The following is a 14,740-nucleotide window of genomic DNA, read 5'->3' as shown; positions in this document are numbered from 1 at the left end:
AATATATTTTCAGTGAAAAATTACTAAAAACAGAAAACTAAAACCGAAACGGTTATCTGACATGGGATATTTCACTGAAAAATATAAAGGTATTTTTGCACTTCTAGAGGGAAAAAAAGGGTAAGAGATAAAGTGAATCTTTATCTTAAAAGAAATCTTGGTCTCATCTTTCAAATAAAGAGAGATTCTTGGAAATAAAGAAATCTTGGTCTCATCTTTCAAATAAAGAGAGATTCTTGCAGAAAATGCATTGAAGTCCTGGAATTCAGAAGATTCAAAAGGGTTTTGTTTAAAAAAGAAACTCAAAACTTCTAACAGCTTTATTTTACTTTTATCTACAACAACTGTACATGAAAAGGGAAAAAAAAGGAAAAGAAAGAACACTTGGCATTTCACAGAGGAAACTGATTGTGACAGGAATTCAAAGAACTCTAGCAGACAATCCAATTCATGAATAAAAACTTACAACAAAGGCCAAACCAAAATAGAGTTTTAACTATCACACTTAGACACAATTAACATGAACATTATTGATTTCGCCATCGATTAGCCACTTGCCCAAAGATTATTCAAGATGATTTTATAAGACACCAATCTTATCCTTTTGCTTGTAGAGGAACTCTGGTATTTGCAGTAATCTTCTTCTCCTTCCCCTAAAGCTCCAACACCAAGTCTATGATGCAAAGAACAAAACTGATCAGTCAAACTGCAACTTTCATGGTTGAGAACTCAAAAGAGACAAAAAGTAAGAATGGGATGTTCTGATGGATTCCTCTAAACAATGCAAACCGATAGAAACACCCTTTCTATCATTCATGATCAGGGGAAATACACGGAGCCAAGGAGAATTAGAGAGCTCTCGAACCCCTCCCAAATATTCCTATTCAAAATAGCCAAAAGATGCCCCTTTGACCTCACTATCCAAGTGTATACTCTTACTACAAATACCACACTCCTTCGGCTAATTTTTTTTTTATCACTGGGAGTCGGAGTTTTGCTCCTCTATACCTAGGGGCACCAGCGCCCGCCCCAAACTGTACAATGGTCCCGTCCCTTTCTAACGGTTTTGCCTCACTTTATATGCCCTACCAGCACGATCCCTTTTTTTAGAACATACATTATTAATCTTAAGCTTATCACAAACTTTCCTTCCAAAATTTATAAATACTAACAAATTCTCTCTGGAATGAGAAATTAGAAAGAGTTCCCATACAGGGCCTAAAGTTTGCTTTGTGTACCTTGTTAATAATTTAATGTATGCTCATAATAAGAGTATTAGTCAAGTTTTGGATTTGCTTTTAGTTTAAAAGTCACTAATTTCATATGCCTATCACATGAAGTTGTTTATCATTTACATTTACTCTAAATCTTGGAAGACTGGTTTTCTCCTTTATCCTAGTTCTCAGCATGATCACTATGATAAAGAAGTATCTTGTCAAATTCAGCAGAAACAGTTAATATGATAATCAATATTAAACATATCAAAGGGTAATGCTTAATAGTTCAGCAGTTAAGATGATTCCGAAATGAGTTAATATGAAATGATGCTTACACTCTGCATCCGTCTTGATCCAGTGCCCTTTGTTTGCACTTGAAACATTGGTCTCTACCCCATACAGAGGCAGGCCAAAGTCGGTACTCCAATAATACATTTCATCTTTTGAGATGAATTCCTGACAGAAAGTTATTCGGTCCTCTGCTGGGTTCGTCACACGTCTGATTTTGTAATTATCATCAAAAGAAGCATTATTGAATATGTATTTTTGGGACTTTTGACATTCGTCTGTAGCAGTGGAGCTTTCAGGGTGTACTTTTCTACAGAACATACGTAGCACCTGAATGTCAAAAAAATACGCTAAGCAAGCTTAACAAAGAAATTAATTTCTAGGTGAACTAGTGTGCGCTTGGGCACCAAGTGTTGTGAATGAGTCTGCTGCTTGATATGATAATAAAGTTGTGTTTGGGAATGCTTTTTGGGCTTATGGACATGGCCAAAAATACTTTCCCTTCCATCATGTTGGGAAGTAAATGAAAGTGTTCTTGGAAAAAGGTAAAAAGAAAGCAGTTATTGCTGAAGTTCTTATAATTAAAAACACTAAGTGTAAAACCAACCACCAAAATAATGTGCTATTAAGCACTTATTACTGAAGTTATTATAAATAAAGTATTTTTGCTAAAAGCGGCCTAAACACACCTTTAAGGTATCAAGAGTTATGCATAACATATATTTGGCCGTATCAGAATTTTTTCCCCTCACTATGTCATAAAATGGTATCAGTATATACATGAGCACTGCATGCCTGATTAATCATAGTGGAAATTCAAGAATACGACTTTTATTTTATTTTTTTTAAATAAAGCTATAGGGAAACTAACCTTATGGAGTTTCTTCTTGGTTGAATATGAATCACGTGAGTCATTTGTGCTAGAACCATGTGAAGAACTACGAAGTTTCTTATGCATCTTTTTCAAAAAACTCAGAGCAGATTTATTTGAATGCTTGACTAATACCTCCTCTTTCGCAATATTCTCTTTAGAATTCTCGTTTGCTGTCATAGTCCCTTGGAACAGCTCTGCAGATGAAGGTTTTTCTTTCCTCGTGTCAATCATCTTATCTGGAAGTTCAATTGTAGATCCAAATAAATATCCCTGAAGTGGACATGTTAGAGTCTTCCCCTCATTTTCCTCTTCAGTTTCTTCTATATGCTTCCCTGCAAGCGTGATAATACTAGCATGACTCGTCCTCCCTGGAGATTGATCGCACCTGTCCTCATTAGTTTCAGCTTCAAGAAACTTTTCTAACTCATAATTTATCAGCTTCAGGTCATCCTCTGTCACCTCATTTGGCAACTCAATCATGTTTTCGAAAGCCATGGAGAATGTCGGGGTTGCAGGCTCAGAACCCAGAGTTCCAATAGTGAGAAATCCATGGAAGAAGTCAGATGAATTCCATAAGTCTCCACATTTTTCCATTACATTGTTGTTGGCTTCAACTCCAAAAGATGATTGTTCATAATCCTGTAGCTGCACAGTTTTGGAACCAAAACCTGGCTTCATATAGATGTCTTCATCATCAACTGATGCTTGTACTGACAGGCACATACATGGGTTCGCTGAAAAGTGAAACCAAAGTGAAAAAGGAGCTCATCATTTTTGGAGTCAACTACTTTTTTTTAAAAAAAGAAACAAATTCCCCTTTTGTTCATTAGTGCAACAGTGCTAGTTGAGTGTCGTTGTCTTGTTTCCATTCTAGTTTTGGAAAAAACACAGTGGACCAATCTAGTAAGTGATGTAATTCTGAAGTTCTTAACAGTTGAGAAAGAGGCTTGAGAGTGAGAGGTTCCTACAGGATCCCAAGTGGCCCCAACTGCTGAAGAGAGAATGGAAACTGTCATGTTTCCTTGAAACATCATGTTCTCAGCTATCTTAAAGACTTCTGGCTTCAGCTAAACTGATTAGAACAGTACGACATGTTGTCGAAATGGTTAGATGTTATACTTTGTGACGGTTAGATTCGAAGCTGCCTATCTCTACCTCTGTTCTTGTACAATTGATTGTTCCCTACTTTAAGAAGTTTTCAATCAGTATACTACAAATCTTGGTGTAGGATATCGAACTATGACCACCGGATAAATCCCGACAACAGAACTTGAAGAGTACATCTAAATCATCATGTATGTACTATAACCTGCTCGTTTTTATTGTTGAGATATGTATTATAGGAAGAAATAAAGATGTTAGCATGAGAGCGTTGGAATACCGATTGTGAAATCCTTGACTGACTCGATTCCACTTTGCCAAAATTTGTTGTGCATCCATCCTAATAACTGCAGCAATGAAATGCAACGTTAAAGGATAAGATGAAAAGAGTATAAATTCTTGAACTGCATGGACTCTTCACATACCTTCATTGTTTAGCTCTCTTCAAGGGCTTGATACTCAATTGCTTAGCTTGTCATAGGAGGCATAAATAGAGGACTAGAGGTAGGTTTAGATATTTGAGGAGAATATATCTTAAGAGTTAAACATCCCAGTAACATCCCAATAAAGAAGAAAAATGCAGATTAATTTCCCTTTTAACTGTTAATGAGTTGGAATTCAGTGGATTCCTAGAATGGTCTAAGAGAAGTGAGCAGAGAAAACATATAGAAAGTTACAAAACTTTTGGTTGGCAATTCTTTTCAATATCAAATCATGTGGACAAATAGGAGAGTTGTTTGAGACCCTCAAGTTGCTGGTTATAGTGTATTGTGAATTCGCATACGTGCCGAGATTAGGTTGCACACACTGCTGAATGCGTAGTTATCCTCGATGGACATACCAAAAAGAGAAAAGTAGAACCAAATATCTTTTTTCAAACAAATTTAAACTATAATGGTTGATAGAATCTCATAATTGAATAATGGCCATCATATAATTGCACATATCACAAAAGGTGCTTTATATGGAAAGCCTACTGTGTCATTCTAGATAGATAGAAAGAGAAGTTATGCTTGTTTGATATTGTTGGCTGCAGAGATGATTAACACAAATGGTTATGATAATAAATATTTAGGGGTCCCAAACTGGTATGCTTTTAGACTTTTTAGTTCTTTGCTCCCCACTAAAAAAATATTGTCAGGTTCACCAGTTCCACTCATTGCCATTGGCAAAACTCTGCTACTAATTCATTCTAATCTAAGATCTGCCAGAGAATCCTTGATACATTGCATGATTGAGTCACTGGTTGTCTACCCAGGATTCCTTCATCTCCAAAAATATAAATGTCACCAAATACTCTTGCTATTGTGTAAGCTAGTAGTTCCTTTAAGCTCTCTACATTATCCAACCAAGAAAATTTTAACTGACTACGAACTTAAACTCAGCTTGCTATCATTTTTCCCACTAAGGTTTATCAGATCCACAGTATAGCATAATGATATACATCAGGCTGTTCAACTAAAGCCAAATGACTAGAGACTGTATTATTCCTCTTCAACTTACCAACAAAGCAAACATATTAACGTAAGAGTTCACTAAATGGTTTGTTAAGATAATGACATAAATTGGCTTCGATTGGGTTAGTTCTAATATCTGAAAGCAACTCCATATTACAGTTCCTAGATTTAGCAATTGCTTAAGTTCTCTCCTATCTATTACCTATAGCAGTTTAATGATTGAAGGTTATGTTTCTCCATCATGATGTTAAGATCAAATCAAGACGGGACAGTTTGCTGTACATTTTTACTAAGGCCGACATAAGCTTAAATTATTTGAATTGAAGTACAATCCTTCTGTTGGGTAAGAAGTTTACTCAATCACTTCCAAATGATTCCAAATGGATCCATGGCGGAAATATTAACTGGATTAATCAGATTGATTGTATGTATTTTATGCTATGTTCCTGCTATTCAAAAGTCTGGGATGGTTATGATATTTTCTTTTTATGTTCTCATGTTTTGGGTGAAAGAAAAAAAAAGTGAGACGTGCTTTCTTGTGCTATAAACACTTCATCAATATGTTAGTTAGAACTGATACTGATCGACTTTATTCCCATAGAAAACCAGTCAGTATCCATCAGCGATTGTGGCAGTCATTTTTTTCCAGACTCTTCTTTTTGAAGTGAAGAGCTGGATGATTGCAAAATTCCATCGGCTTTAATCGCTTTTCTTTTCTGAAATCATTGAATTCAAAATAGAAAGTGAATTCTCAGCAGGTTTCCAAATATGACAACTTTCACAAGCATAGCTTCTTCTTCAGCCTAGAAGTTACTATTAAAGACATGTGAACATGTTCTTTCCAACCATCAATGAAAACTATGATTGATGGGGGTTGACAAGCTCTGCCATTAAAACTCTACCAATGAGCTCTAAGTCGGTAAGATAGCATCCTTATTTTCAGCTAAGCTACAAGTTACTAAGAAACAAGTGAGTTGCCTTTGGAGGGCAGCAGAGAAGGCATCCACTCTAAAACAAATGCAAAACTGTGCAAAATGTGAGTCATTTGGTGGGGTCTGGCTGTAGCTGGATCCATCCATGATCAGATTGGGGACATGTGAATTCCACGTGGAAATCTAGACATTGGGAGATTTCCCATTTCCCAAGGGCAGATGGACAGACAATCCATTTAGACACTGTACCTTTGAATTGAGGATTTTGGCCGTGTTCCACAGGTCCAAAATTGTTTGTTAAGCAATCCGAGCATCATCTAATACAGAACAACAGAGAGTACTTTACAGCTTCTGTAAGAAGTCCATTTTGGAGGAATTAAGTGATAGCTTTCATGTAGCTAAGCCACCTTCATGATTTGAAGTACTAAGATAAATGTCATTCCCCCCTACTTTTTTTATAATAGTCCACTAAATAATTAGTTAATGAATGGCCAGTTAGAACTGATAACAACAGACAACTGCCACAATTTTCTCAGCAGTCAAGGTGTGATGTCATGAGTTCAAACTATGGTAACGATAAGTTTCTAAATACCAAATGTTGTAGATTATCCGATAAAATTATTAGAGATGTGCATAAGCCGGCTCAAAAACTCCCTCTTTTTTTTTTAAAAAAAAAAACTAATATATATTTTTTTAGTGGTAAAATTAATATCTCAAGTAGTTAAGTTACCATCTTTTTGAAGATTTATGGTTAGTTATAAGAATTTTTATGACTAGACAAGATTATTTGTGTTGGTATTGATTCTTTTGGCTATAGTAGATGCTTTGCTAGGTTTGGCCAATTTTTAAACAGCTTGATTTTATGGCTAGGTTTAGGTATTTTCCTAGTTGAGTTTGAGCATACATGTAACTTGATTTTGAGTACTTCAATGTTTAAATTTCATATGATTTGGTTGGTTCATGGGCAATTTAAAACTCAGTTTTAAGAATGTATAATTTCACAACCATCTGAAACAACCATCATCTTTTATTGCTTATCCCCTTCTTTAGAGTGTTTCTTTCTTCCTAAATTCTTGCTTGTATCTGTACTTCAAGCAAGCAAAGGTGTAGGTTTACTGACAGTTAACTACCTAACTTGTCCTTCTTGCCTCCTTGCAATTTTATTGTTATCCCTTTCCTATGCACATGCACCACATAGCATCTAGGTTCTGTGTATAAACATCTACATGTCTGAAGATTGTTTGTGATATACAACATGCACATTTTATTAACAGGTAACATTCAGCATCTCACATGCAGCACTTTTGTTCCTGTAGTTGGCTGCTAGATAGAGAGGGAAAACAAAAAGAAAAAGAAAAAAGAACTACACAACATACTGTGGGAAAGATGAGCTGAAGCAACATGAAGGCACTTGAAGGTTTGAACTGGGCCAGAGATTTGAGATCCCAACTAGCCTTTATACTGGGGCCAGGCCGAGTTTCGTGTCAAACAGCGGCATGGCCCTGCCAGCCTCGTTTCGCTACTTCTATTTTTTACTTGGGAAGGAGAGTGGGAGCTGATGGAACTTATCATACATTGGAAGTGGATGTCTCTGGGTTGAATCTCAAACAGTCAAACTTATCCATTGCACATCCCTCTGGGGTTTGTAGCTATGTTGGAGTGGATGACAAACAGCTGAACAATAACAAAAAAGGTGTTGGATTCCCATGATAAAACACCAAAAAAAATGGCCAACATCAAGAAAATCATTTACTTCCATAACTTTAACAGGAAAAGAGTCAAAATAACAGACTTCTCTTTGATAATTTCCATACTTCATAACCTAATGCCTTCACTAAGGGACTGCTTAAATTGACTCTTCACCTAATTTTTTCTATATCCTTCAACTTCAAGTGAGGTTTCCAACAACTTCCTTGAAGATTTCTAGTCAGGCACCTGTTCAAGCAGATGATTCTTCTCTTGATACCATAATTCCTGCTACATTCATTGCTTCAACTTTACCTTAAAGTTTGTTAAATGTCAACACTCTCTGTAGTCAGATTATATTTTGCAGTTCCTGTTCCTAGTAGACAGTACAGCAGAAAATAGCAACAGTTCTCCATCCAAACAATTTATATTTCAGATTCTGTAATATCTAATGTTTGAATTCTTGGAAACGGCCCCTTCGGTAGAAATCTCGAGAAAATTTGTAAATCGAAGTTCTTCAATGTCGAAGGGAGTGAACTCACATTGAAGGAAGGGCAAATTGGAGATGAACCCTCCATCACTCCTGAACAGAGAGGATTCTAAGGAAATTTTCCTGGAAAATATCAGAGCCAGAAGAAAATGATGGAAGATATTATTGTTGTTTTTCAGAAAAGTCCATCAGCCAAACGCCCTCTCTCTCTCCCTTTTCCCCTTAATTATTAAGTGGGTCAAGTTCATAATTAACCAACTTTATAATACAAAGCGATAAAAATTGATATAAACAAATACAGAACGAGGAAACTACACATGTTTGAAAGTTAATGGAAATCCAAATGGGTGTCAAAATAAAATAAGGAAATTTACCCAAGAAAACTGATTAATAGAGAAAAAGGAATCATTTCAAAAGCTACCCATCAATCGATCCCATTCGAAAATCAGAGAAAGTAGCTCACTTTTGTTGGGTTTTGTTTTGAAAGATTAAAAAATGGTGCTTTTTTTAGTTACGTTTAGTGAAACATCCACGGATATGACTCCCGATAACATCTCCACGCATCAGAATTTCCGAATAGAAAACTCGAAAGAAACCAACGATAAAATTAAACCAAGATGGTTACTTTTTAAAAGCAAATCTCATTGGCAAACTAGCGGTGAATCTTTGGTAATGTTCTGACCCGCGGGCCGAAGGCGAATAAAACAAACAACCAACCAACCAATTCCACTACAGTCGCAGCACACAACCCAACGAATCAATTCCGTATGACAGCGCCTTTCCGCACCCATTGGCCATCTCATTCTAATCCGCTCGAATCACACAACCCAATAACGCATCGAGAGGGATATCCGTCCAGTTAAAGAATCAATCTTCGCGCTTCGAATCGTAGGATTGTAAGATTATTAGCTCCATTGAATCTCGGGTATCGGGGGAAAAGGGGAAGAAGAAAAGAAAAAAGTGGGATCTCAATGGGGACGGAGAACACGCGATTAGAGATCTCGGAGCCGCTATTATTGGAGCCCCAAGATTCTAAGTCCGTGGAATCTGATGATTTGGAGGAAATCCCAGGATGGAAAGAGCAGATCACGATCAGAGGGCTGGCTGTGAGCGCTTTATTGGGGACTTTGTTCTGTATCATCACCCACAAGCTGAATCTTACAGTGGGGATCATCCCGTCGTTGAACGTCGCCGCCGGGTTACTGGGTTTCTTCTTCGTCAAATCCTGGACTGGGGTGTTGTCCAATTTGGGATTCTCCGTCGTACCCTTTACCAAGCAAGAGAACACCGTCATTCAGACATGTGTTGTGGCTTGCTACGGCCTCGCCTTCAGCGGTAATCTTTCCCTCTCTCTCTTTTTCTTTCTTCTTTGCCATGGACCATTTCTTGTATATGAGCGTCCTCTTTTACTATCGAGATTACTTTTTGTAAGCGCTTGTCTGTTGCATATTGTCTTCCATTTCTGAAGCCATGTGTCTTTTGGTGTTCTCCCCTGAATCACACCCTTGAAAAATGTTTGCTCATATTTTTCGGTGGTGATTCGTAAGTTTGTAACATAACCCAATGGACGTAAATCGTTCTTACACATCCCTGCATGTCGTGTGTAAGCGTCTTCTACTGGTTTTCTTGGAGTCTTCTGCTTTGACTTGACTGTAGGGGAAGCATTTCACCATCAAAAGCTGAGATAGGCTGGCTGTAAATCTGTGATTTGTATCTCTATTAAGTGATTTCACCCTTTTTTTCTTATTGGAACTTCTCCCACTTGGTGACTTTTCTTGGGGTATGTTGAAGATTATCTGAGTTTTACGTTCATTACATTTCCACTTTTTAGAAACTTTTTCTTGCCTGGTGTTGATGGTACTGTATGTCTTTTTCTACTTTGAATTGTCAGCAACCAACATGTTGACTTCAAAGAGAATAAAATGCATTCATCTCAATCTTCATGTATCATGAGCAGTAAATATTATGGTTCTTTTGACCCTTGTGGGTTCCTTATATTTTTCTATTTTATACAATTCATAATTTTTCGTCTGATTTCAGGAGGATCCGGTTCTTATATGATTGCAATGAATGAGAGAACATATAAACTAATTGGCACAGATTATCCGGGTAACCGGGCAGAAGATGTGATAAACCCAGGATTGACATGGATGATCGGTTTTATGTTTGTCGTTAGCTTCCTTGGGCTGTTCAGTCTTGTACCACTGCGTAAGGTGAGTTGATATTCAGCATAATCGTTATACTGTTGAATGTTCAACTTAAACCTTCCTACTCTCTCTCTCCCCCTCTCTTTTCTTTTTTGCTGTTAAAAAGCTTATTGGCCGAACCAATTAGATTACCCCTTACCATAACCATATAATCTATCTTTTCTCACAGTTAGTTCATCTGATCCACTCTCTTCTTCTTTGAGAAAACCATGCTTTAAAGCACTTTTGGAGGAACTATGGAGAGCTGGAACATATTCCATTGAAATCCACTATGAAAATTTTGTATTAGATTGGCTGCACAAATAAGCAAAGTGAAAGATATACGATGCTTGGGGCATGTGAAAAAAATAAAGGGACTCTAGGAAAATAGGTTCAAATCTCATTTCAGCTATCTACCTAGGATATTAAAATTCTAGAAGTTTCGTAACAACTATATGTTGTAAGGTCTGTGATTAATCAAGGTGTGTGTAAGTTGATCCATACACTCATGGATGTTAAAAATAATAAAAAAAAATAATGCTTAATCACCTATTGAGAATTCAGTCATTACAATTTACAATGTGCCTCCTAACCATGACTATTGTTTCATTAATTTTGATTTTATTCTCTTGTTGGATGAATCCAGGTGATGGTCTTGGATTACAAGCTTACATATCCCAGTGGTACAGCCACCGCTATGTTGATAAATAGTTTTCATACGAACACCGGAGCCGAGCTTGCAGGGTAAATATTGTTTAATCTGGAGATAAATGGGATCTTCATTGTGCCCAATGCCCACCTTTAATTTTCCAAAATATTTTCAGTTGATGTGGTTTTGTGGATATTTATAATTGCAGCTCACACATTTTCTTTGTTATTTTCTTTTCGTTTTCCTCCTTGCAGAAAGCAGGTACATTGTCTTGGAAAATATCTAGGGATAAGTTTCGTTTGGAGCTTTTTTAAGTGGTTCTTCAGTGGCATTGGAGATTCATGTGGATTTGATAATTTCCCCAGTTTTGGCTTGGAATTATATAAGAATACGTAAGTCTTGCTATTTCCTTCCTTCTTTACCTCTTTCTCCTTTCCAGTAAGAGAGGAGATAAACACTAACAGAGAATAAAATTTGTTAAACTGGGCTTCTTAGGCTCCAACAGGAACATTCCTCCTCTATTTGTTGTTGTCATGACTCATTTCCCTATGTATGTAAAATTCATAACCAAAATTATTTCTATTTCAATGGAAGCAAATTGATTGCGAATTGAGCCTAACTTAACGGTTAGGACACCTATTCTTTTTCTTGAGTTCGGAGATTCAAATCTCCACTGTACCTTTGGTGTACTAAAAAAGTAAATGGTTAATGTGTCTTAACTTATCACCTTCGTAACACAGATACAGTTTACTTCATTAATTTATATGAGGTCCAAGGAATGATTTATGATGGTCTATGGATGAGATCGAACCACACTTATTAGAGAAAATATTATTATAAGAGAAAATATTATTATAAATAATATTCTCAAGTATTACACCATGCATTCATGGACAATCAGATAATAACTCTCTAGTTGACTTTATTGATACAATTTAGATTAGAAAAGATACTATAGGATTGGGCTGAACTTTGAAATCTTAAAGCTTTGTTCCAAAATATAAATGGGCAAAGCCTCCCTAAGGAACAGTAGGGGTGGGTCATGAGTATAATGTAAGGAGCGGGCGCCCAACACCTCGGTTAATAAAAGAGAAAAAAATCAGCATAATTGAAGTATTGGTAAGCTTCTTCTCTTCAATAAGGTTCATGTGGCTGTCTGATTTTTGTTATTGATTATTTCTTTTATGGTAGGTTTTATTTCGACTTTAGTCCAACGTATGTGGGTTGTGGCCTCATTTGTCCTCACATTGTAAACTGCTCTGTTCTTCTTGGAGCAATTATATCATGGGGGTTTCTTTGGCCATTCATTACTCAGCATGCTGGGGACTGGTATCCAGCCGACCTCAAGAGCAATGACTTTAAAGGACTTTATGGATATAAGGTACATTTGAAGTTACGAATGTTCTAGATTTCATGCCGTGGACCGATACTTTATGACATCGATTTACTATGATTTTTATCTAATCTTCGGGTTTATGTTTTATGAAATGAGAAGGTTTGTGTTGCCTCCAATGTTTTGCTACATACAATTCTAGACCATGTCTATGATCTCGGTCTAGTTGAATTCTTCTAGAGTATCAAAATCTAGTCTGCGTCAAAGTGCTTTTCTTTCTTGTCATCTGCAGGTCTTCGTAGCGATTTCCATCATCCTCGGCGACGGTCTGTATAATTTGATCAAAATTATATCCCTTACTGTCAAAGAAATTTACAATAAAAGCACCACACAGAGTAACCTGCCTGTCAAAGAAAAGGCCACAGGTGAGTATTCTACATGTACCTGATCTTTGAGTCATTAGTGCTGAGATTTTCTTTCCAATTGACCTGGTTTTGGTAACTAACCGCGAGGATCCGCATTGAAAAGTTCTGATGGAATATCGATAATTGTTTTAGCAAAGAAGTCGATGGTTAATTAGCATCGAGTCCAATGACATCATATGCCAGTATTTGATAACTGTTTCTGTTTCTCATTTCTCATTTTAAGAAACGTTTTCGAAACTGTATATAAATCTTTGAAACAATAATCAAGCCTCTTGTTTTTTCGTTCTCGTTTCCAGCTTTTTAAAAACATAAAGTACAAGCATTTTTTTATTAGTTTTTAACTTATAAAATGCATAATTATTAAAAGATTAAATATAACCTAGAAATTTTTAATACTTTACTTTTAAAAATTAATTTTCATGTGAAACTTTTATTTTTTTAATTAATATTTGAGAAAACAAGAATCCAAATGCAGTTACCAAACGCATTTTTGTATCTTTTTTCAGTTCAGAAAAAAACAAGAAATACCAAACACATTCTTGTTTTTCTTTGTTAAAAAAGAAAACAAGAAGCATGAGATAAAAAACAAGAAACGAGAACGTTATCAAATGAGATCTTAATTAATGATCTCGTGTTTGAGTATAGAATTCATTTAAGTGACATTTCTGAAGTATTTCATGGCTTATCAAATGATTTGTCTAAATCCATAATCTTCTTATTTGAGGAAGTTTGATCAAGATTAATTTATAAAATAGCCATATGACTTGTATGAAGGCAGAATAACTTGAATATTTGTGGGAACATGGTGTTGTAGGCATTCTGTTTTGTGATTCTAGATGTTTCAATTTGACATCAAATCAATACGTTTTATGAAAAACTTGCATTTAGAATACTTTGCAGCGAAACTGGATATGATGGTCATGAACTGTTGTGATGTCTATATGTTCGCAGATGGTGAGAGTTCTAAATTGCTAGCGGAGCAGAAAAGGAAGGACGAGGTATTTCTCAAAGACAGAATACCGTCATGGTTTGCAGCCTCGGGATATGTTGGCCTAGCAGCGATATCAATAGCGACAATTCCGATAATCTTCCCACCCCTGAAGTGGTATCTGGTTCTTGGCGCGTACATTGTCGCCCCTGCCCTTGCATTCTGCAACTCCTATGGCACTGGCCTTACTGACTGGAATTTATCGTCTACTTATGGGAAGATTGGTCTTTTTCTATTTGCTTCTCTAGTCGGAAACAATGGCGGGGTTATTGCAGGATTAGCAGCTTGCGGTGTTATGATGTCCATTGTTTCTACGGCCGCTGATCTCATGCAAGACTTCAAGACGGGTTATCTTACTCTTTCTTCAGCCAAGTCCATGTTTATAAGCCAGCTAGTAGGGACAGCCATGGGCTGTGTGATTGCCCCCCTTACATTCTGGTTATTTTGGAGCGCTTTCGACGTCGGTTTACCTGATAGTCCATACAAAGCCCCGTACGCCGTGATATTCAGAGAAATGGCCATTCTAGGAGTTCAGGGCTTCTCAGAGCTTCCCAAGTATTGTCTAGCCATGTGTTGTGGTTTCTTTATTGCAGCTTTCCTCGTGAACCTTTTAAGAGACATCGGTCCAAAGAAGATATCACCATTCATCCCGATTCCAATGGCCATGGCTGTACCTTTCTATATCGGAGCTTACTTTGCCATCGATATGTTTGTTGGGACCGTTATCCTGTTTGTATGGGAGCGGATTAATCGGAAGGATGCAGAGGATTACGCTGGAGCAGTTGCTTCGGGTTTGATATGTGGCGATGGAATATGGACGATCCCATCAGCTGTGCTTTCTATTTTAAGGATCAATCCACCCATCTGCATGTCCTTCAAGCCTACAAGTGGCTGAACTGCAAAACTGAAGCAGGGTCACATTCTAAATTATATATCAGTAGAACAAGCAAGCATTTGTGTTTCAGTTTGTATATACAGGTCCATTGTCCCTTAAGTTTTAGGGTAGTCTTTATGATCTCAACCTTGAATTTGATGTACTTTGGATGACTCTTTTTCACCCCCATTTCATTTTTAAAGCCAAAATGCCAAATAGTTCAGGTTCCTTTGTCTGATA

The 14,740-nt window shown here is 36.8% G+C and overlaps 2 protein-coding genes across 4 annotated transcripts; one reads left to right on the top strand and one right to left on the bottom strand.

Annotated features, from left to right (window-relative positions):
- Nucleotides 1–369: 369 nt before the first annotated feature.
- Nucleotides 370–8,256, bottom strand: LOC111023366 (protein LAZY 1). Of its 3 annotated transcripts, XM_022300789.2 has the most exons (6): nt 8,098–8,256; nt 7,246–7,543; nt 3,761–3,827; nt 2,377–3,113; nt 1,553–1,835; nt 370–673 (listed from the first exon to the last, which is right to left on the bottom strand). In XM_022300789.2, exons 2-6 carry the CDS (start codon nt 7,270–7,272, stop codon nt 654–656), a joined length of 1,134 nt encoding a protein of 377 aa, XP_022156481.1. In that variant the 5' UTR covers nt 7,273–7,543; nt 8,098–8,256; the 3' UTR covers nt 370–653. The 3 variants fall into 3 exon arrangements, with proteins under 3 accessions (XP_022156481.1, XP_022156480.1, XP_022156482.1); XM_022300788.2 differs by having other exon boundaries at nt 7,246–8,253; XM_022300790.2 differs by lacking the exons at nt 7,246–7,543; nt 8,098–8,256 and adding an exon at nt 3,906–5,791.
- A 519-nt stretch (nt 8,257–8,775) lies between these two features.
- On the top strand, nt 8,776–14,740 carry YSL6 (YELLOW STRIPE like 6). Its single transcript, XM_022300797.2, has 7 exons — nt 8,776–9,380; nt 10,086–10,258; nt 10,878–10,975; nt 11,135–11,272; nt 12,072–12,261; nt 12,506–12,638; nt 13,590–14,740. Exons 1-7 carry the CDS (start codon nt 9,017–9,019, stop codon nt 14,519–14,521), a joined length of 2,028 nt encoding a protein of 675 aa, XP_022156489.1. The 5' UTR covers nt 8,776–9,016; the 3' UTR covers nt 14,522–14,740.

This window comes from Momordica charantia, assembly GCF_013281855.1.
Source record: "Momordica charantia cultivar OHB3-1 chromosome 8 unlocalized genomic scaffold, Mcharantia_2.0 BLBB01000008.1, whole genome shotgun sequence".
In the NCBI taxonomy this organism is placed as follows: Eukaryota; Viridiplantae; Streptophyta; class Magnoliopsida; order Cucurbitales; family Cucurbitaceae; genus Momordica; species Momordica charantia.
This window is presented reverse-complemented; position numbering and strand designations above follow the sequence as displayed.

Coding starts and splice junctions, on each gene's coding strand:
- YSL6 (XM_022300797.2), top strand. CDS start 9,017: ATGGGGACGGAGAACACGCGATTAGAGATCTCGGAGCCGCTATTATTG. Junction 9,381..10,085: donor CTACGGCCTCGCCTTCAGCG/GTAATCTTTCCC, acceptor GTCTGATTTCAG/GAGGATCCGGTTCTTATATG. Junction 10,976..11,134: donor ACCGGAGCCGAGCTTGCAGG/GTAAATATTGTT, acceptor TCCTCCTTGCAG/AAAGCAGGTACATTGTCTTG.
- LOC111023366 (XM_022300789.2), bottom strand. CDS start 7,272: ATGTTGCTTCAGCTCATCTTTCCCACA. Junction 3,828..7,245: donor TTCAGCTCATCTTTCCCACA/GTATGTTGTGTA, acceptor TCATTGCTGCAG/TTATTAGGATGGATGCACAA. Junction 3,114..3,760: donor AGTCAAGGATTTCACAATCG/GTATTCCAACGC, acceptor TTCACTTTTCAG/CGAACCCATGTATGTGCCTG.